General features: G+C 33.6%; 1 protein-coding gene across 3 annotated transcripts; it reads right to left on the reverse strand.

The window, feature by feature from the left end:
• Positions 1-1,533: 1,533 nt before the first annotated feature.
• Positions 1,534-20,907, reverse strand: LOC134262319 (tetraspanin-33-like). 3 transcript variants are annotated; one of them, XM_062744696.1, is made up of 8 exons: positions 20,217-20,907; positions 9,324-9,676; positions 6,391-6,579; positions 6,080-6,268; positions 3,137-3,271; positions 2,773-2,820; positions 1,794-1,910; positions 1,534-1,631 (listed from the first exon to the last, which is right to left on the reverse strand). In XM_062744696.1, the coding sequence occupies exons 1-8, from the start codon at positions 20,254-20,256 to the stop codon at positions 1,539-1,541; spliced, it is 1,164 nt and encodes a 387-aa protein (XP_062600680.1). In that variant the 5' UTR covers positions 20,257-20,907; the 3' UTR covers positions 1,534-1,538. The 3 variants fall into 3 exon arrangements, with proteins under 3 accessions (XP_062600680.1, XP_062600681.1, XP_062600682.1); XM_062744697.1 differs by lacking the exon at positions 20,217-20,907 and adding an exon at positions 16,149-16,220; XM_062744698.1 differs by lacking the exon at positions 20,217-20,907 and adding an exon at positions 13,394-13,471.
• Between the last annotated feature and the right edge of the window lie 624 nt (positions 20,908-21,531).

The following is a 21,531-nucleotide window of genomic DNA, read 5'->3' on the forward strand; positions in this document are numbered from 1 at the left end:
AGTCCAAAAGAAATAATGTATTTGAAGATTTGTTTGAAAATACATAGTATAGATCAAAAAGGGCAATAATTGCAAAAAAAATCTTCACATCAAAATGTCTTGCACATGAGGACATTTAAATGTGGAATGAAGTTTCTAGATAAATAATTGAATCAAAATTTCTTGGCATTATACAAATCCAAACATTAATTTGAAGTGGTGGGGGAGGGGAGAAATTTTCTTGAATAATAGGCAAAACTCTTGGGATAAAATAATGGAATATGTCCTAAATAACTGCATAGGTTGACAAAACTATGTACAACAGATTGAGAGGAGTGGTGCTGACAAACTGTTCATCTCAGTCTATATTCAAAATATGGCCAAAAAGTCTAAGTTGGAAAATGTGGAAATTCCCAGAAAAATAAAGGAATCGGAATTTCCTGGTAATATGCACATCTACATATTGTGTCCTAAATACCTGCAAAGTTTGACGAAATTCTGTGCAGCGGTTTATGAGGAGTTGTGCTGACAAATTTCCTGGTAATATGCACATCTACACATTGTGTTCTAAATATCTGCAAAGTTTGACGAAATTCTGTGCAGAGTTTTATGAGGAGTTGCGCTGACAAACTGTTCATCTCTATATTCAAGGTATGGCCAAATGCCTAAGTTAAAAACTGCGGGAAGTCCCGGAAAAAATAAAGGAATCGGAATTTCCTGGTAATATGCAAATCTACATATTGTGTCCTAAATACCTGCAAAGTTTGACGAAATTCTGTGCAGCGGTTTATGAGGAGTTGCGCTGACAAACTGTTCATCTCTATATTCAAGGTATGGCCAAATGCCTAAGTTAAAAAGTGCGGAAATTCCCAGAAAAATAGAGGAATCGGAATTTCCTGGTAATATGCACATCTACACATTGTGTCCTAAATATCTGCAAAGTTTGACAAAATTCTGTGCAGCGGTTTATGAGGAGTTGCGCTGACAAACTGTTCATCTCAATATTCAAGGTATGGCCAAATGCCTAAGTTAAAAAGTGCGGAAATTCCCGGAAAAAATAATGGAATCGGAATTTCCTGGTAATATGCACATCTACACATTGTGTTCTAAATATCGGCAAAGTTTGACGAAATTCTGTGCAGCGTTTTATGAGGAGTTGCGCTGACTAACTGTTCATCTCTATATTCAAGGTATGGCCAAATGCCTAAGTTAAAAAGTGCGGAAATTCCAGGAAAAAATAATGGAATCGGAATTTCCTGGTAATATGCACATCTACACATTGTGTCCTAAATATCGGCAAAGTTTGACGAAATTCTGTGCAGCGGTCTATGAGGAGTTGCGCTGACAAAAAAAGAGGACTGACTGACTGACTGACTGACGGACTGACTGACTGACGGACGGGTCAAAAACATTATACCTCCCGCAACTAGTTGCGTGGGGTATAAATAGACAAGACACAACTACGATAGTGTGCATAATTAACTTGGTGCTGCTAGTACGAAAGGATGTTCAATATGGAAATGATTGTACGACAGTGTCATTAATGAATCTGCAAATTGTTAGCTCTCCTCTGTATGGTGATGTAAGTTCTGCCACAGGATTCGCCGTTCTACTCTCTTTGAGAAAATTCTGGCGAATATTACTCCAAGAAACTAAAAAAAAGACAATCATTTTAAGTCCAAAAGACAGTAAAATAAAACCTTAGAATTTTGAGATTTTTACCGAATCCAGTGATTGGAAAGGATAGAAGATCTAATTTTGCCAGTAAAGGCTTCCTTATCAATCTTGAAAAATTATACAATTTGTTGACGTACTTGCATAAACATGACGATACATGAAGTGAGTAGAATTATATACTCGTATTTAGACAGCCACTCTCCAAAGCCCTTCACACAACCGCGAGTGTAGATCCAGGACTGCACCTCTCTCAACTGAAAAAAAAATAAAGACAATGCTGGATTTCTTTAATTGATGACGTTCAAATATCATGACCCCTTTATCTAACATTTAGAGGCTACAATTTTTGTTTTGCTCTGACTATTTATTCGTCTGCAAAAATTAGTTTGCCTATAAATTTTGATTGTTTGAAATGACGACTTTCATCATTTGCCTGTATGACTGAAATGACGACTCTCATCATTTGCCTGTATATTTCTTATGACTAGGTCTTTCTTCAGGTACTTTTTGCCTACTTTAACCTTGGATATAAATTTTGAATAGTTAGTGCTAGGGCTTATACAAGTAACAAGAAAATTTCTTGTGACAAGGCCTTTTCTTGGATCCCAAAATTCCGTTGACTTATCATTAAAAATGGAGTTTAAACTTTTTAACTTGCAATAACACTTGAACGGTTTGGTGCTGGGGTTTTCATATTTACAGATGTATTCAATTTGACAAGAACTTTCTTTGTGTTCCAGTATATTTCTGATCTCTTTGATCTTGGAGTTTGATTTGCATTTGAAAAACATTAATCTTTGCTATGTGCTGCTATACATGTACATGGCCATGTGTTTCACAAACACAATGACATCTTTGTGGGGTTTTTTTTGTAGTTGGAATTGCGTGATTAGACATAGTACATCTTGGGATGTACACTGTCTAGAAAAATAATGATTTGCCGTACATATAGATAGCAATCGTCGAGGTTAGCATAATCTTTGACAAATATTCACTTTTTTTGTCAAACAATTTTATCAATTACATGTATTTCCTTCAATATACTAGCATTCCACGTAGCAGTTTTTGTCAAAGAAAATACAGCTTGTAACTAGCTGTCGTATCTGATGAACTCACGTCTTTGTCTGTTTTCCCAAAACCACACATTGTGTTCATTCGTTCCCCCTGAAATAATAAACAATAAAACCTGAAACAAGGCAACATGGCGCCGACAAACACCCAAGAGTAGCAAGTATTTCTACCGTTGTTCATCTCTAGATTCTACGCCTTGCTTTATAAAAAGATTACATGGATACCTACGAAATGAAAATGTGATACCAGTTATTGTACTTTTTGAAATTTGATTTTTTTGTTGCAAATACCAAGTGTTAGCAATTAAAAATGTCCCATTTTGCAAATTAACGATCATACCTATTTTAATGGTAATCTGACTCATATTATGGTAATCTGACTTTGACTTAATAAGTGTAGCAGAATTTACCGGATAATAAATGCAGCAGGACTCTGGTACGGCACATCGGAATATACTTTGGTTCTCTTCCGTGCAGTTATAGTACATGTTGAGTCGCCAGTCCTTGTAGCCTTCGTCAGTAGCACTGATACCACAACAGTTAAACTGAGAATCAGAAATAGATACCACAACAGTTAAACTGAGAATCAAAAATAGGTACCGCAACATTTAAACTTAGAATCAAAAAATACGAGGGTTGTCCCGTAAAATCGTGGATAAGTTGTCTAGTTTGAAAAATAATCATCACTGCGTTCTGAAATTTTCACCACTTTTTAGTCGATAAATTATGAATATACATAGCAAATTTCAAATAGATATATGCATAGGTAAACAAATTGTGATATTTTATGTTATGTACTGTATCGCCCTACGGCGCACGGATGATAACGTCAAAGTGTCTAAAACAGTGTCACGTTTCATCTTTGCTAAACTTAAAGTTGGATAAGCCCCACTTAAATTTAGAAATTTTATTGATTTACATATGTGAGTATCTATAACTAGTTAAGAAACCAATAAGGCACACTCATGCGATCTTCTGAATATTTATTAGCAAGTTACAGACAGTATTCTCACCATCATTCAACTAAAGGAGAATCCCACATCGACGGTCGACAGTGACAGTGTCCTTTGCTATAACAAATGGCAGTCTGTCCATATGTTTTGTACTATCTCGGGACTCGATCACGAAGACTTCACTAAGAAAACTTTCATTTCATTTATATACTAAAGATCCTGGTGATATTTTTCATATTTTCTTTCTTCTGTATTCATTTAAAGTCTCTTAAGGTGTCATTACAACATCCTAATCTATCTGAACTGCTCTCCGGTGCGCCGTAACGTCATAAAAAGTCGCCATTTTTCGTGTATTGTGTTTATTACTTTCCCATTTCAAACGGGAAACTGCCAAAAATTAACCAAATGCCTTGAAATTTTTAAAAAGACGACAGAATTGATTAAGGAATGGAATTAGGATAATTTTCATCCTAATCTTATGTATTGAAAACTTTTCTTACGAATTAATTCTTATGTCTTCTCTAATATAACCTTACTATTTTTACCGTGCGCCGTAGGACCGTACCTTGTGCACATTCAAGCAGAATAAAATCTTTATTTTTGAATATATATTATCAAAAACATTATGATTCACTTAAATATGATGAATAAACATTTACTGAAAATTTCAGCTCAGTGCGCCCATTACTTTTAGAGAAAAACGCTTTGTCCACGATTTTATGGGACAACCCTCGTAGATACCACAACAGTTAAACTAGGAATCAAAAATAGATACCAAAAAAAAGTTAATCTTAAACTGAGAATCAAAAATAGATACCACAACAGTTAAACTGAGAAACAGAAATAGATATCGCATCAGTTATACTAAGAATCAGAAATAGATACCACAACAGTTAAACTGAGAATCAGAAATAGATACCACAACAGTTAAACTGAGAATCAAAAATAGATACCACAACAGTTAAACTGAGAATCAGAAATAGATATCGCATCAGTTATACTAAGAATCAAAAATAGATACCACAACAGTCAAACTGAGAATCAGAAATAGATACCACAACAGTTAAACTGAGAATCAGAAATAGATACCACAACAGTTAAACTGAGAATCAGAAATAGATATCGCATCAGTTATACTAAGAATCAGAAATAGATACCGCAACAGTCAAACTGAGAATCAGAAATAGATACTACAACAGTTAAACCGAGAATCAGAGATAGATACCTCAACAGTTAAACTGAGAATCAGAAATACCGGTAGATACCATAACAGTTAAACTGAGAATCAAAAATCGATACCACAACAGTTAAACTATGAAAGCAAAACAAACATTTGAGTTTATGTTTCACAATCTGGGGTTATTTATACAGTAACAACAAATTTTAAAACATCAGTACTGCAACAGCTAAAACTTAATCAGGATTAGAAAACATTAATGCTACAATGGTTAAACTAAGAAAGCTAAACATCAACATCTGAGCAGTTAAACTTAAGCTACACAGTCAAACTAACAAATGATCAGAAAACAGCAACACGTGAACAGAAAAAAGAAAAGTTCAACAGTAAAACTAACTACCGGAGTCGAAAGAATTAAAAGCATACTGTCATCCGTTAACTCTATCAGTTAAGTTGTGATTGGACCACGTGATATGTGTTTTAATTGTTGAGCACTGAAAACTTCTATGGTACAATGACCTCTTAGAGTTTGTACAATGACAGTTCATTTCTCTTGACAGTTCATATATAAAATAAAATTATGTTACTGAAAATGTTTTAAGCCCTTTTTCCGTCACAATGAGCGGTGTTAGCGATTTATTGATGGTCTAGTTTTAAATGTATTAAGCAATCCATCAAGATTTTGTTGCAATATTGCCCGATAATGGGTTGTACCTAAATCATATAGAAAATTAGAATTTTTGTCTTCAGTTTACTGTGTTACAAGTCGATAGAAGAGTGAACGCAATTCAATTACATGTATAATGTTAAATTTTCTATCACATTTTGTCTCTTTGGTAGTACATAAACATTTGACGCTAAAATTTACATTGTGATTTGAATACACCTCTTACTTCAAAATTTTGATTTTGGAAGATCGTGGATGTTTTAGCATTAATTGCACTTTATGTATGTGTTAACATGCATGAAATAATCATTGAAACACTTTGAAGCAATTTTACTAGTATTTCCTAACTCGTGCTAGCCCTACAGCTGCAGAAACTGTGCTATTATAGTTTAATATTTTAGTTTTTGACAATATGGTTATAATAACTGTTATGGTCAAAAACTAAAATATAAATTCATAACGCTAATAATCCATGCAGTCTCTGCAGCTAGTGGCCCTGCAGTTGTCATGTTCCTAGGGAAAAATCTTATATAAATATCCACTACTACGACTATACCTGTCGTTGAATGGTATCCATCAGTTTTTTAATACTTTTATCCTCCATATACTGCACTATGGCGCGTTTGAGTAGCGTTTCTGGGGTGAGGCGTAGAAAGTCCCTGGCCGCGGGCTCGGTATAACACACGATGACCAAGACCCCACATATTAACTCAATCACCAGTACGATTGAAAGACAAATGTAAAACTGTAAAACGTAGAGATATTATTTAAACTCAGTGTTTCATGGAATTTTCATTTCACATCAACCCTAAATTGATATTGAATGGCATTTTTTAAGCCTTTATAATTTTTTTTTTAATTACTTACAGATTTTAGCATGAGAACATGTTCCCTTATAGCACCGACACAACCAAGAAAGGCAATGGTGAATGTGATAGCACCAATAATGCATAGGATGATAAATGGGTCAAGGACGAAGTCTACAGCGTCCGTGATGACTTTCTGGTCGTCTGTGAGCTGCCACGTGCCGACTCCCACCGCCCCAAGTCCACCTAACTTAAACAGAACAATAAGACGTGTTTGTGAAACACTGATGCCCCTGTAAGGCAGCATATGGCGAATGTAAATGTTTTTGAAACATAGGCCAAACTCCAAGGAGAAGGTCATGGGGCCAAAATTGTTGGTATCTAAAAAAAGATCTTCTAACAAGAATTTACCTTTTAAATTGGAAAGCTCTAGTGCTAGTTGTTCAGAAGTAATTCCAAGGTTAATTTTTTTTAAGTGGGTCAAACTCTAAGGTCAAGGTCAAAAGGTAAATAATATTTATACCCATGGAATGGTAAATACATATTTGAAATATAAAAGTCCTTGCAAGGTTAAAATTTTTCAAAAAGTGGGTTAAACTCAAAGGTCACAGTCAAGGGTTAAATATGTTGATACCCAAAGAAAAGTCTTGTCTCAAGGAATACACATGAGAAATATGAAAACCTTAGGTTAAAGCAATCAAACGTTTTGAGCAAGGTCAAAGTTTTTGCGGACAAACAGGCAGACAGACAGACGAACGGACAGGACAAAAACTACATGTATATACCACCAAATCTTCCATTACCGGGGAATAAAATATGTTGGAAAATGTACATGGAACCGTGATTTGTCGATTAATGCTCCCTTTCCTTTTTAATACATGTATGTGCTTGCAAAACGAACGTGAAATTTTCTTTTAAAATCAAATATGACGATTATATTCCTTAAAGAAATCGACGAGTTAAATCGCTAGACAATGATTTTAAAATATATTTTTATGCTAATTTTTAAGTCGTTTCAACGTGTAAAAAGTCATTTTATTCGAAAAAAGAAGTTTGTAAATCGCAAATTCCTTCTGTTTGACAACCCATTACCTAATAATTTATATGTTAATTTTTATGCCCCATGATAGAAGATTCGGGGGTATATAGTTTTTGTCTTGTTTATCTGTTTGTTTGTTTTTCGTATAAACTTTAACCTTACCTGTAACTTTTGAGTGGGTGGGGCTATTCATTTTCATATTTCACAGGTATATTCCTTTAGACAAGACCTTTCTTTGTGTAACACCAAATTTGGCCTCTTGAACTTGACCTTGGAGTTTGACCCACTTTTAGAAAAAAAAATACATGTACCAAACTTTAAACTTGTTCATAACTTTTTAACAATTGGTGCTAAGGCTTTCATACTTCACTTGTGTGTTCATTGTGACAAACCCTTTCAACTGGTATAAATATTTTTTTACCTTTAGACCCTGACTTTATAGTTTGACCCACTTTGTTAAAAAAAAAACTTTAACCTTGGTCATAACTTTTGAACAGTTCGCGCTAAGCCTTTCATATTTCACAGGTGCACTCCCTGTTAAAAGACCTTCCTCCTCTTCATACCAACAATTTTGACTTTTTTCTTAGATCTTGGAGTTTGACTCGCATTTGAGAAACTTCAACCTTCGCCATAAGCTGCCATACGGGGGAATCAGATCAGTGTTTCCAAAACACATCTTGTTTCCAAATGCAATCAATTTCTAATTCCAAGGATCAAGGTCTAAAATCTAAATTTTTCCAAAGAATGTTCTAGTTAATAAGGACTATACCTGCGATATATGAAAATCCTGGAACCAACCGTTTAGAAGTCGTGTCCATAGAGAAGGTTTTTTAAAAGCCGGTCAAACTCCAAGTAAAAATCAGAATTGTTTGATTGGTATCCACGGTGGAACATGTTACAGGTAATACTCATGTGAAAATATGAAAGTTGTAACATTAATGAATATTAAATGTCTAAAAATTATAACCATTATCCAAGACAACTGAATTATCATGATCAAGCAAACTCCAAGGTCAAGAGGTAAAAAGAGAGTTACCAAAGGGAAGGTATCGCCACAAAGAATACAGAAAAGAATACACGTGAAATAGTAAAGCAATAAAACCAACTGTTCAAATTTTATGACCATGGTTAAAGAAGGACATACACGGTCAAAGCCAAAATTACAGGTACCCAAAATTCGAAAAACTACGTACTAATCGTTCGAAAGTTATGACAAAAGTTAAAGTTTGTTAAAAATTAGCAAAGGTGGGTCAAATTGCAAGATGAAAGTGTCAAATATGTCGACATTACCCAAAAAATATCTGGTCCCCAAAAATATACCTGTGAGATATGAATGCACTAGCTTCAATCAAAAGTTATGGACAAGTTGAAGTTTTTGCAGACACAAAGACAGACAGATGAACAGACCAAAAACTGAATGCCCCAAATCTACGTCAACAGGACATAAAAAGAGATCTCTTTCAAATAACTTTACTTTTGAACGGTTAAAACGTGGGCTTTCGAATTTTAAATTTGTACTTCAGTTAGTTCGACTTAAAATAATGGAAAATGAAAACACGGCATTACACATTGTGGGCTTAGATTATATTGAGTTTTTACATGTTTGATGTTCAGAGCACCTCGTAATGAAAATTAATGTTAAATTGTAAAATTAACGATCGTGATTTCAAGTTCAAAGTAAACATTTAATTAGCAATATATTTATCTTTCATATGAAGCATTTGCAATGCATGCAATTGTAATAGCATGTCAAATCATCACTATTGATTACTAGTGCTATTTAAGTTTCATTTTTTATTCAAATAAAACATCGGATAAAGGCATTCCGGTATTGAGAAACGGCTCGCCTTGATTCAGTGGATGTAGACACGACCCGATGCTAAAAGAAATAAGAGTTATGCAATTTACAATAAGAAAAAAAAATGCATTCTAAATTCAAACAAATTTGTACTTACCCATGATAAAAAATTGAAGAAAAAGAGTGTATATTTAAGGACGAAGTTTTGAATTTTGACGGGAATTTGTTCGTGGAAGCTGCTGAGTCGACGACGAACCCGGTTCCGGACGCTCTTCCGGTGTGCGGAATCTCTGGAAGTCTTGTCACATTTTTTGGGTCTTCGTTTCACATGAGGAAAATCCTGTGATTCTGGTTCTGTTTCTGAAGTCACTGACGTAATAAACACAATGTCACCATCATCTGCGATTGAATTGACGTTTGTAGATGACGTCATCTTTGTCCTGAGGGCAGGAGAAGCCTCCGGTGACTCGATGTCGGTCAGGGCTGAGTTATCCGAGATTGCCAAAGGGGCTACAAATGGAAGAAAAGAAAATATGTTACCTTGATTAATAATTACGACATAATGCAATATTTGTATTATTACAAAAAGAATTTCTACAAAAACCCTTTGCAAACATATGTTTACTGATCCTTGGTCAGATCTGAAGAAGCACGGGTTATGAACTTTAGTAACATTTGGTAATGATTGCTATCAATTATTTTTATCTATCTAGACAGAATCAATTATAACAGAATGATAGGTGGCAGAAATTGTATTGGGAAATTAGTAGACTTAATGAGTTTGTCTGTCTGCCTTTGGCTGATATATACTGAGCTCAATCTAATTTCAAAACGCATCACTGCCTTACTAAATAGATCTCTGTTTAATTAGTCTTTAATTTATACATACCGTATGTTTATTAATATAAAATGACAACATGGCTGTAGAAAGTTGCATTTTGTAAAGGAAAAATATAAAACCTAATCAGAAAATGCTATGTTACAAATATTTTTTCTCTTTTTTGTATGTTTTAAAACTGATTGCCAGTATGTTAAATCTGTTCAATGTTCTAAATTATTATATTTTCAATGTAACCAGTTGATTTGTTTAAATTTAAAAAAAAAATCTATAATAAACAAACATAAAATGTATTTTGAATAGGAAACACTGTTAAAGGTTATAAACCACTAAAATGCCACAGTTATCGTAGATTCGGGAGGTATATGGTTTTTGCCCGTCAAGCTGTTTGTTTGTGTATCCACAAAAACTGTAACCTTGTCCATATCTTTTGATTAGTTGAAGCTCTGGTTTTCAAAATTTTTGTTACAATGCCTTTCTTTGGTTACCAACAACTTTGACTTTTATGACATTGACCTTGCCCTTTTACCCACTTTTGCAAAAAAAAAAAAAATACCGAACATTAATTAATCTTGGCCATAATTTTTAAACAGCTGGCGCTAGGGCTTTAATGCTTCACATTTGTATTCATTGTGCTTAGAGTTTCACCCAGCCACTTTTAAAAACTCTGACCTTGGCCATAACTAAAAAATTGTAGTACTAGGATTTTCATTTTTCACAGGTGTTTTTCTTGTTATATGACCCTCCTTTGGACACCAGCAATTCTGACTTTTGAATCTTGACACTGGACATTCCCTTGAAGACGCTCTAATCTTGGCAATAACTTTTTGAAAACTTGAGTGCTTGGGCTTTCGTATTTAACGTGTTTAATCGATGGATTAGGGTTTTGGCTTCACGAAATGCTGGATTTGAAATTTCTCCCCTTCGTATCGTTTTGCGGTAGGAAGGGAAGAAAACAGACTGATTACATTATTTTATGAACCTTTCCACCAAGGAGAATATCAATCACGTGATCGTTATTTTACAACAAACCTTTTAATCCTACAGAAAAATCCAATACAATTATTGTTATAGACAATAAAATACTAACAAGGGAACGTAAAATTAACAAGTTTATGATCAAGGTCTCTGATTTTTGGAGAATAACTGCAACACCACTATTATGAATGATCAATTATGTACATTAGGGGAATATATGCAAATCACTCGATCCTAATGGGGGTCAAAGAGAGTATAGCCTTATGGAATGAACTGAACTGTATACTGATAGTAGAAAGAAATTCACAGACAGATCTGTGTACGATGCATTATAATTACTCTAGCACCGCATTTCTTAAAAGTTTCCTTTTGAATTAAATTTGACGATCATTCTCTTATAGTAACACTGGTGATTGAAGAGAAGAATTAATTCTGCATGGGCCGTGTATTTCTTTCGACTTGTATTTCAGTTCTGGAGACATGAAAGCTTGACTTATAAGATTTGCATTTGACAGATAAATGCCTTTGTAACAATATTTTTTTAAAAATAAATGATGGAATAGAAAGAGAAATCCAAGCTTCGATTTTAGATTGCTGTATTTATTTCTTTAGTGACCGTATATAAAATAATGCAATACATACATGGATATACTATACTATATATGTATCTTAAGTTGTTATATTTTTTTTTACACTTAAAGCTATTATTGTTAAGATGTTATTGTACCAACTTCATTGATATACTTCGTGTATCATGTTATAAATTTTGAATTTACATATTATACTAGACGGAGGTAAATGCAAAATTTACAACCTGGTGTTTATGGAGATAACGAGCATTTATCAAGCTTTTGAACATTTAAAGAAAAAAAATCAGGAGCAAAGCAAACATAGACCTCTAAAGCATCAGAGGTGGGATCAGGTGCCATATGGGGAAGTGAGCATCCCTTGCCAACCGTTAACGTCAGCCATATGTCTTTGTCATGATCGGGAAATAACGGGAAAATCTGTCAATTCAGTGAGTAAATACATGCACTGTAATTGCGATATCATGTTGTATAAATTTCACATTTACCTTGTTACATGTAATTCAGAATTTACAACATACATTTGTATGAAAAAATTTTTTTATTACCTGAAAAAAGTTGAAGCCAAAAAAAAAATTATGAGATAAAATTGGCTGTCGTCTACATGTGCAATTGATCCTTTTGGCTTGGTGGGGGGGGGGGGGGGGGGAAATTGATGACTTTTTCAAAGCCAAATTCTTCCACTTCCAATTTTTTTTACATACCTTTTACATCTTACTAGAAGTAAATGAGGAGGGAAAGTGGGGTCTTGCTCTATAGCGAAAAAATATGGGAGAAAACGTACATTAAGCTAAGACGGTCAAACACTCACTGTTGATTGGTTAAAACTGCTGTGAAGTTTCCTATTTTTTCTAGATATAAAAAATTTAAAGTGAGTTTCATTGTATGCTATCTGCTTCATTATTCAAACAGAGAACAGCCGGTAGGGCTTAATTAAAAGTCAATAGTTATCGAATTTTTACAGTGAAAGAAGTATTGTCTCAATATATTTTTTTCTGAAGAGGATGGATTTTGTGTGCATATCGTATGCATTATTGAGAAATTGGGGTTATTGAAAAGGGTAGAGGGTTAATTCGATCTGGATGGATAACAGTAAACAAACACTACTGTGATTTTCAAGATTTTCGTCAAGTGCTTTTTTTAATTTGCAGTGGCGTAGCATCGTTTTTGAAAGTGGGGGGGCCATTGCCAGAGAAAATTTTTTTTATTATTGAAAAAGTTGACAAGCAAAAGAAAAAAAAAAGGAAAAAGTTAAATGTCAATAGTTATCGAATTTTTACAGGGGGGGGGGGGGGGAAAGAAGTATTGTCTCAATATATTTTTTTCAGTGTCAACTACTTTAACTGGATTTTGTGTGCATATCTATACATCATTAAAATTGGGGGGGGGGGGTACCAGGCTTTCAATTAACATTTCCTATAGTGTAAGTAACACTTGTGATTTTCAAGATTTTCGTCAAGTGCTTTTTTTAATTTGAAGAATTGTAAGGCTTTTAAATGTAGGATTACCATCCAAAATTGCTGTAATGTTACATTCGGAAACTGTACAAAAACCCCATTAATTGTGCTCTATGTGACTAGATTCATGCTTGTTTATCAATCTACAAATAATTATGCACGACTTCATGGAAAACAAGTTCAATCATACATATATGACTTCATGGAAAACAAGTTCAAAGAATTTTAACAGATTAATAATAAAATTATTAACACTTTTGAAAATTTAAAATCATTAATGTTATTTTTCTTCAGCTACGTGCACACAAAACATTATCAAAGAAGAAGGCAAAATCAAACGTTCTTAACCAAAAATTTCCAATCTTACCTTTCATTGTGAGGAATCAAGGGCCCTAAATAACACACACCATATAACACTTGTAATCGATTCGATTGAATGTCATCCGAAGCAGATCTCGGGGGAACCCCTATCTGTCATCACTGACAGATCTGATATTAATTTCTGGGGTGCTGTACTTTGAATATAATAGCAGGAATGAACTATAATTGACATGATGACCAAACAATTTTACTTTCGTCACGGGATGTCGTCACTATTGTGCATAGGAACCTTGTGTTTCATGACGAAACCATCAACAAAGTGAGATTCCTGTCATATACAATATGGTATGTACAGTATATAATATACTGTACAATATGGGTACACAACAGCTCTTGGAAGCAAAAATCTTTGAATGAAATTTGTATTTTGTGATTCTATTCAAAACATATTCCCAACAAAGATTGTTCATAAATTGAAGTTTTTGTATCATACACATCCCTGGCTGCAGAGATCATTATGCTAGCAATTTATGGAACATTACATGTATACTGAGTTGACCAGTTGTTACGTACTGTTCATTTTCACACGAAAATATAAACACTTCTTTGCATGGCGATTGATTTGAACTTCTTCTTGAAATTCTTTATCATTTTTTATACAAGAAGAAAAATATCCTGCCAAAAGCAGTTAAGATAAAACGTTCTTTTAAGGGCAGTGGATAATAAATACGTGTTAATCTTTGGAGCTCTGTGATCTAGCTTTTAAATGACATGCCTCATGGTATGCACCTAAGAAGTTCTAGTCCCCAGTCATAGAGATTCCGAGATAATATTGAGAGACGTTTGGAAATAAAAGTCTGTTCTCTTTCCTATGAAGACTAATGGAAACAAGGCTTAACAAGCAGATTTGATCAATAGTCTGGGCAGAAAGATTCCATAGAATTACGTGCCACTGTACATTTAAACCAGTAAACACACAGCGTTCCTCTATCATCTTCTGTTTCACATGAAATTAGTACTTGGGTCTTTTGAAAAATTCTTTTAAATTGGTAAAATCTGAATGATTGTCAGCAGGATCAAAAAAGCTTCCAAAAATTCAATAAACTGCTGTGCACTATTGAAATGAATAATTATTGTGCAGAAAGCATGATCCTGTATTGATGTATACATGCATTCTGTTTTCAGTTTTATCTAAAAGGAATAGAACAAAATCGCTGTCATGTACATGTGTAAGATGTATATTGGATAGAGAACGCTTAAAAACCCACGTGATGGTATAAAAAGGAATTGTTATTAATATGGTTCCAGACAGAATATATTTGTGAAACACTGAAATCCCTGTATGGTAGATCATAGCCAAGGTTAAAGGGTTGAGTTTCGAATTTCAAGGTTAAGGTATAAACTGTTGGTACTCAAAGGAAGGTCTTGAAACAAGGAATACACGTGTGGAGTAAGAAATGCCTCATATTAACCCTTATTTTTGGCCAAGGTTAAAGATTTGTTTTTCAAAAGAAGAACAACTTCCAAAATCAATGTAAAACTAGAGGTACTGTGACCAATGAGCTCACTAAATGATACCCCCGCCTCCCATATGAATATAATGGCAGTATCCATGCTTTGCTCTTGAAAATCCAAAATATATGTCAGATCAAAAAATAAAATAGGAGGTGCACAATGGCAACATATAGTAAAGATTATGTGAAAGTTTCATTAAATTTCCTTCAGTGGTATGAGAGGAGTTGCGGATAAGAGATGGGTACCCCAAAGCGTAGCAACGGACGGACGGACATACCGATTACTATATACCCTCCCACTTTTCAAGCGGGGGGTATAAATATAGTATCACAATTCAAGAAGGTTCTTATCACAAGAAATAAAAGTCCTAGCACCAAACGTTCAAATGTGGTGAGCAAAATTAAGGATTTTCAAATAAAGTCAAATTCCTCCTAGAGCTCATCAAAACTGTTAGTATCCGAAGAAAAGAAAAAAAAACACATGAAACTTAAAAGCTCTAGCACTAATTCTTTAAAAGTAATGGGCAATTTAAGGTTTTTTTCGGACAACAAATGGACGATCAGATCATAAATAATAGCTCGAATCTTTGGTTACGGGGACATGAAAATGGATATTAAAATTTTTTGTAGCTTTAACTTGTTTTCAAAATAAATTGATTATAAAAATTTGTTTGTTGAATTGATAAATTCATTTTTTTTTTTTTTTTTTTTTGCTTTTTCATCATTTATAAAATACATTATATATCCTTTAAGTAACTCTATTTTTCAACACCAAATAATAACTGTTTTTAAGCAAAACAGTAAAATTAGGCGAAATTTTTTATTTTTGTGGTTTAAACAAAATCCACCATTTAAAACATTTCCAATAAAAAAAGACTTATTATAAAAATGCCAATATCACAACTGCACTAATTAACTGTAATTAAACAATAAAACAGGAGTGGCTAAAAAACTAAGCAAATACACTGCATTTAATAGCATCTCCGATTAATGATATTATAATCATAAAAACGCAGATGCACACTGTAAAGATACGTGCCCTCGTCTGGAATTTTACAATGTTCATTATTTGATTAAATAATAGATCTGAAAAAATAAAGTGCAAAAAAAGTACACAGAAAGGTACAACATGAAATTACCTCATGACACTAAGAACACAAACGCCAGATATTTTAGAAACTAAGCGAGTAAAATTACTGGTTGCATTGATCTTAACCTGTCTTCTCTTCCGAGATGTTTTAATTATTTTATATTAATCGGACAACAACAGCCTGACTAATGGCTCACCATGTATTGGTAAGTCGTAAAATTGTAAAGTGTCCATCCAGTGGCTCTCATGACAATACGACCTTTAGGTATTTTGTGACGACCTGATCAATATAGAATGTCTGCAAATCACAAAAAAGAATCTTAATATAATCTCTAGATTTTTCTAAGTTGCAAGAACTTGTTACCAATCCCTTTGAGTGAATTATGCAATGAGATATGTTCAAAACAAACAATCTCTCGATTACATCAGATAACATAATAAAGAAACAGATTACATTTGGTTCGAAACGTACAAAAAAAATTAAAGGTAGCAGTTTACAACAATGTGTAAAAATGAAATACAAAATACGAGTATAAGTATATGGAGATAACGAAAGTATTCAAGCTCTAAATTTCATTCAAACAATACAAAATAAGAGCAAAGCAAACACGGGCCTCTTTACATCAGAGGTGGAATCAGGTGCCTTGGAGGAGTGAGCATCCTTTGACAACTGGTCACACCCATCGTGTGCTCATTATCAAAAAGGAAATAGGAGGGCAAAATGGCACTTTGTTTTTTTTTAAGATTCCTAAAAGTTTATGAAAAAGGTCATTCAGCTGGTATAAAGGCCAGTATACACGATGAGATTTGTAGTATAATACAAGTATTATATAACACTTTTGTATTATAATACTTTCTTGTACTCACGCTAATACATATCTTATAAGATTGTAAATAAACTAGGTATTCCAACGTGTTTTCCCCGCCATAATTATCTCTCTGTCAAAATAATAAGTATGGAGGGTGAGGCTCTGATAGCAGTGCCTATCATCGTACTTTGCAATGATTGATATATTCTGCAAGTCCTATTCCCATTCCAATAAAACCACAAGTTTTTCGATGTCTTTATTTGTAAAGTCGGCCATTATTATTTACCATGTGCTTTCTAGTAATGATAAAAATAGGATGACCCCTAGTATCATTACATTTCATTTGTTGAAAGTAAAAGGTATTAGTTAAGACTTGTATTAGGAAATAGAGCATTGCTCTATTCATAATACAGTTTTATAAGATTCGAAAAATCTTATTTTTTTTAAGAGTGTATACACGATAAGATTTTGTATTATAATACAAATCTTATAATACAAATCTTACCGTGTATACCGGCCTTAAATGATGGATTGTATTTGCTAAAAAGGTGATTGTATCGACCATAAAACGTATGAAATGATTACTTAAAACGAACCTTTTGATATTCTTGTTTCAGCTTCAACTTGTTTGTGAATACCTGGTAAATTACCTCGTTCTAGAAATAATTTTTCATACGTAGAGCATGCCTTTGTACGGCCCTCCGGCGGCACCGTGCCTTTGCAGCTGGGAGATGTTAACCCATACGCAGATGATAAGGGTACATTGCTGCATATTAGCACAGAAAGTTGACGATTGGAACGCAAAGTCATCACATTTATCTAACATAAGCTTTTGTTGTCAGATTTTCATGATTGTCTTGTTTCTCGTAAAATATCCGAAAATGAAACAGATGTGTTAGATTTTTTTTGAATTTTTTATTTCAATAATTTTGATTAAACGGAATTTTAAGCAGTAAAATTCAGTTTGGAGATGTCAGGTACTTTCCAAAGCTTAAGGCATGACGGACCCACAATAGGGAACATGCTTTTTCAATTTCATTTTCTTAAAAGTACATTAAAATTAAGGCACAGATGAAAGGGTACAACGAACCACAAAGCAAATCCATGAACTTAGTGTTATGTTTTATTGATTATTTATCAATTTTTTGATTTTTTTAAAAAATATTTTTAAAAGGTTAAATTTCTCACTTTATTCCATAGAAAATGTTTGACCCCGTTGTTTTTTCACAACCTACCCAAAGGAGGACATGACTCTTAATATCAGAATTATACCATCATAGCCTTGCTGTTCCGAAGAAGTTATTTTCATCCATGATGAAAAAATGATTACAGAGGATGCTTGCATATTTAAACAATTAATCCTAAGAAATATTTTGAACCATCGTAAAATCAAAATCTAGAAAATATATTAAATATATAAATACATGTATACAATTGTATTTATTTCTAAAAGTTTGACCCAAAGACTAAGAAAAGAAGACTCGATTTCGAGTCAGCTTCAAAACCCGATATCACAAATAGAATTGATGTGATGTGAGGTTAAAAAGAAAAACATCCTCTTTACATTCCTATCTCAGAGTGAAATACAGGAAAGTCTTAATATGCTTATTCTCCGTACATTGCTTGGCCAGAAATCGGGATTTATTTCATTAAAACTAATCTTTTCATCTCAGTGGATTTGGAAACCAGTCATAAATACAGGCTTGTTTTCTTGACGTTTTTACGTGTACAACAATCAGCAATGCTGATAATTTTATTCCTGCTTTTCAATTTCACATTCTCTAGGTTCTAGATTTAGCCGAATTGTACTAAAACACAACAAAAGCTGTGAAGCAAAAGATTTTTTTTTTATTTGAAATGTACTTGTAATAAAGAATGAAATGGAAAATTATGGTCTTAATGTAATGCAATGGATGAAGCATGTACGCCATTTGTGCCTTGTCCTACAAAGGAAATAGTTTAAGACAACGACTGGAACACATGCACCCGAGCAGTAGTGTTAGGAGGCGATGGACAGACCATGTGGCTTTATGCTCAGTAATACAAGGATTAAGTAAGCATAATTGACAATGATGTATTGTTCATTAGCTGTATTGGCAATACATTGGCATACTTAATTTGCCTTGCGAAAGAAGTAGTTGTCTTGTCGAAAGCTTTTAATAATAAATACTAACAAGCATACGCTAGCACGAGAAATTCTTTGAGAATTTACGCCTCTAACCTCAATCAAAGCCTCTGTGTACTGAGTATATGGAGGTTGGGGGTGCCTTTCTCTCATTGAGCGAAATAGCTTTGGAATTGCAGAGGACAAAAGTATTTTATTTGGACTTATTAACAAATGTAATTTGAGTATTATCAGAAAAGATATAACAAGGGAATTAAAAATATGATTCATAATGTTGATGGAACCTGGATATTTTTCAAACAAATAATGATGAATTCTCTAGAGTTTTTTGACATGTAATGTACAACCAATATTATAACGGATAAGCTCTTAACCATTGATTCTAACTTGATGAAAAGCAATGTAGAGTCAACGTTCGAAATAGAGACAATATATAATACGCTAAAATGAAATATAATCCACCCAAATGCTCAGGAATCTAACGGTCGATTCCATTACCCACAGTCACTAATATTGCGGAAAATGACTACAGAATTATTTACGGAAATCTTTGAATTGTGGCATCGATTCCATTCTTTGTCACGAGTGGTTTTCTGTGGGAAGTGAAAAATATTGGCACAAAATTTGCTTGGAAAACTCGCCTACTCTAGCCGCGATGCTCTTACAAGAACTTCATCAACGATCCTACAGCACGATAAGGAATTGTGGATCGGCGAATCAAACAAATTATGTAATATTGTTAGAGAGTGATTACCACTTCATTATTTTATTTTTCAATATTAAATCACTCCTTTATTTAATGAAACATGCTGTTTTAAATCCTGGCCAATTTATTGTTGAATCCAATTTCCCTCTCTACATCGTTAACTGTATCAAAAGGTTTGCTGTATTGAGTTCAGAATATAAGAGCAGAGACCGCTTATATTTTATTAAGCTTAAAATTCGTGTAATGTAATTAATTTAAAGACAATCATTACTTAATACAAAAATTATCACCAGAAGGAGCATTATGAATTGAAAATACGTTTCAAGATTCTTTTAAAACTACTTTGTAGACAGTTATTCGTACTATGGAAAATTTACTGAGATACGTGACTAAGAAAAACTGGTTTCAATTTTTGTTCAATACATTTCTCAATATCTCTGTACAAAGATCTGTGAATAAATAAATGCAAGAGGTGGAGGGGGGGGGGGGCTAAAAAGTTTTTGTACATTACTTGCACTAAAAAAAATGTTGGTATATTAGTTGCGTTTTATCTTCATCAGATAACATAATAGTAGTATATCTTTTGTTTTATTATAAAAATATAGAATAAGATATTAGTACTCACAGTAATCTCCCCTGTTTAGCAATTCAATACTCCCCGCCATCACTAACTATACAGCTTTATTCTGATGAGTAAGATTCTGGGAGAGCCGATGAGATTTGACATTTTAATCCAACATCATCCGGGAACATTGGTCGGAAGTCCTTTCATTATATCCCAATAAAATGTTAATATGACAATCCTAACCAGCTTATCCCTTATAAATTGCATGGAATCCGAACAACCAATTGTTTTCCCCCACAATTTACCTAGGCTTGCGTTTTTGCTCTATAGAGATTTGTCAAAACGATGTAATCTTCCTTTAATTTACACAGCAGGAATAGGAACAGATGTTTCATACACACAGTGAAAGTTTACGTTTTTTTCTGATATTTTCATGTTCACAAATCACTGTATATCAGCATTCCCAGTGGAGGGTTACGTCTGCCTCTTATATCGGAGGATTCCGTACTCCTGTTTGCCCTCGGTCTCTATTCACGGCTACTATAATCAATGATCACAGATCAGATGTTATATCAATCACTAAACGCCTTTTGTTTAAAAATCCGCCCCAATTTACAGCTTTCTTATTAATAATAAGTAATTTCCGTTTTCAGTTTTTAAATATTATAGTCGGAAAAAAGGAAGAAAAATTGACAAAAAAATCAGTGCACTTAATTATTCAGGATGCAGCAATATATAAATATCATATACTAATAGCCATTCATTATGTACACCTTTCAATAAAGAACGAACTGAAAACTAAATACAGCCTTTCCATATGGTAGCAATGATAATGTCGATAGTGTTGGGAATCTTTTCAGTCCACAGAGTAACAATATGAATGGATACAGGGACTTTTTAACCATACACAGAGACGTACGCGTTGTGGTAGACATCAGCCTTACAATAAACCTATTATACTTTTACATTATGTCTCCTTTGATTCATCACTACCCTCTGTAAATAAGTTAAATCTTCATCATATTGGCATCAATCTTTGAAAGTTTTGAATATAGTTCATTTGAAAAGCGAGGAAAGTCTGTATTTGGAATCTTCCATGCCAAATCTGTGATAATGGATATGCAAACCAGGCTTTTTAAACCGTGGCGTTTTACTGAAGAGAATATGCTGGTATCATGTGCCTTTAACATAAGTATATTAACGAGGAATTGACGCAACAATACGTAATATCGCGATTACCTCGCAGTTATCCAACTTACTACCGCTCTTTTGCGGGGGAGTCGAGAAAGCTCAAATCTCACGAGATTACTGGGGCACATGGCATTGTTTACAGTAGTGACAATCGAATGATTTGAACAATTTTAAGTCGAAAGTA

The sequence above is a fragment of the Saccostrea cucullata genome, unplaced genomic scaffold (assembly GCF_032062105.1).
Source record: "Saccostrea cucullata isolate Sc308-1 unplaced genomic scaffold, CSIRO_AGI_Scuc_v1 ctg486, whole genome shotgun sequence".
Taxonomy (NCBI): domain Eukaryota; kingdom Metazoa; phylum Mollusca; class Bivalvia; order Ostreida; family Ostreidae; genus Saccostrea; species Saccostrea cuccullata.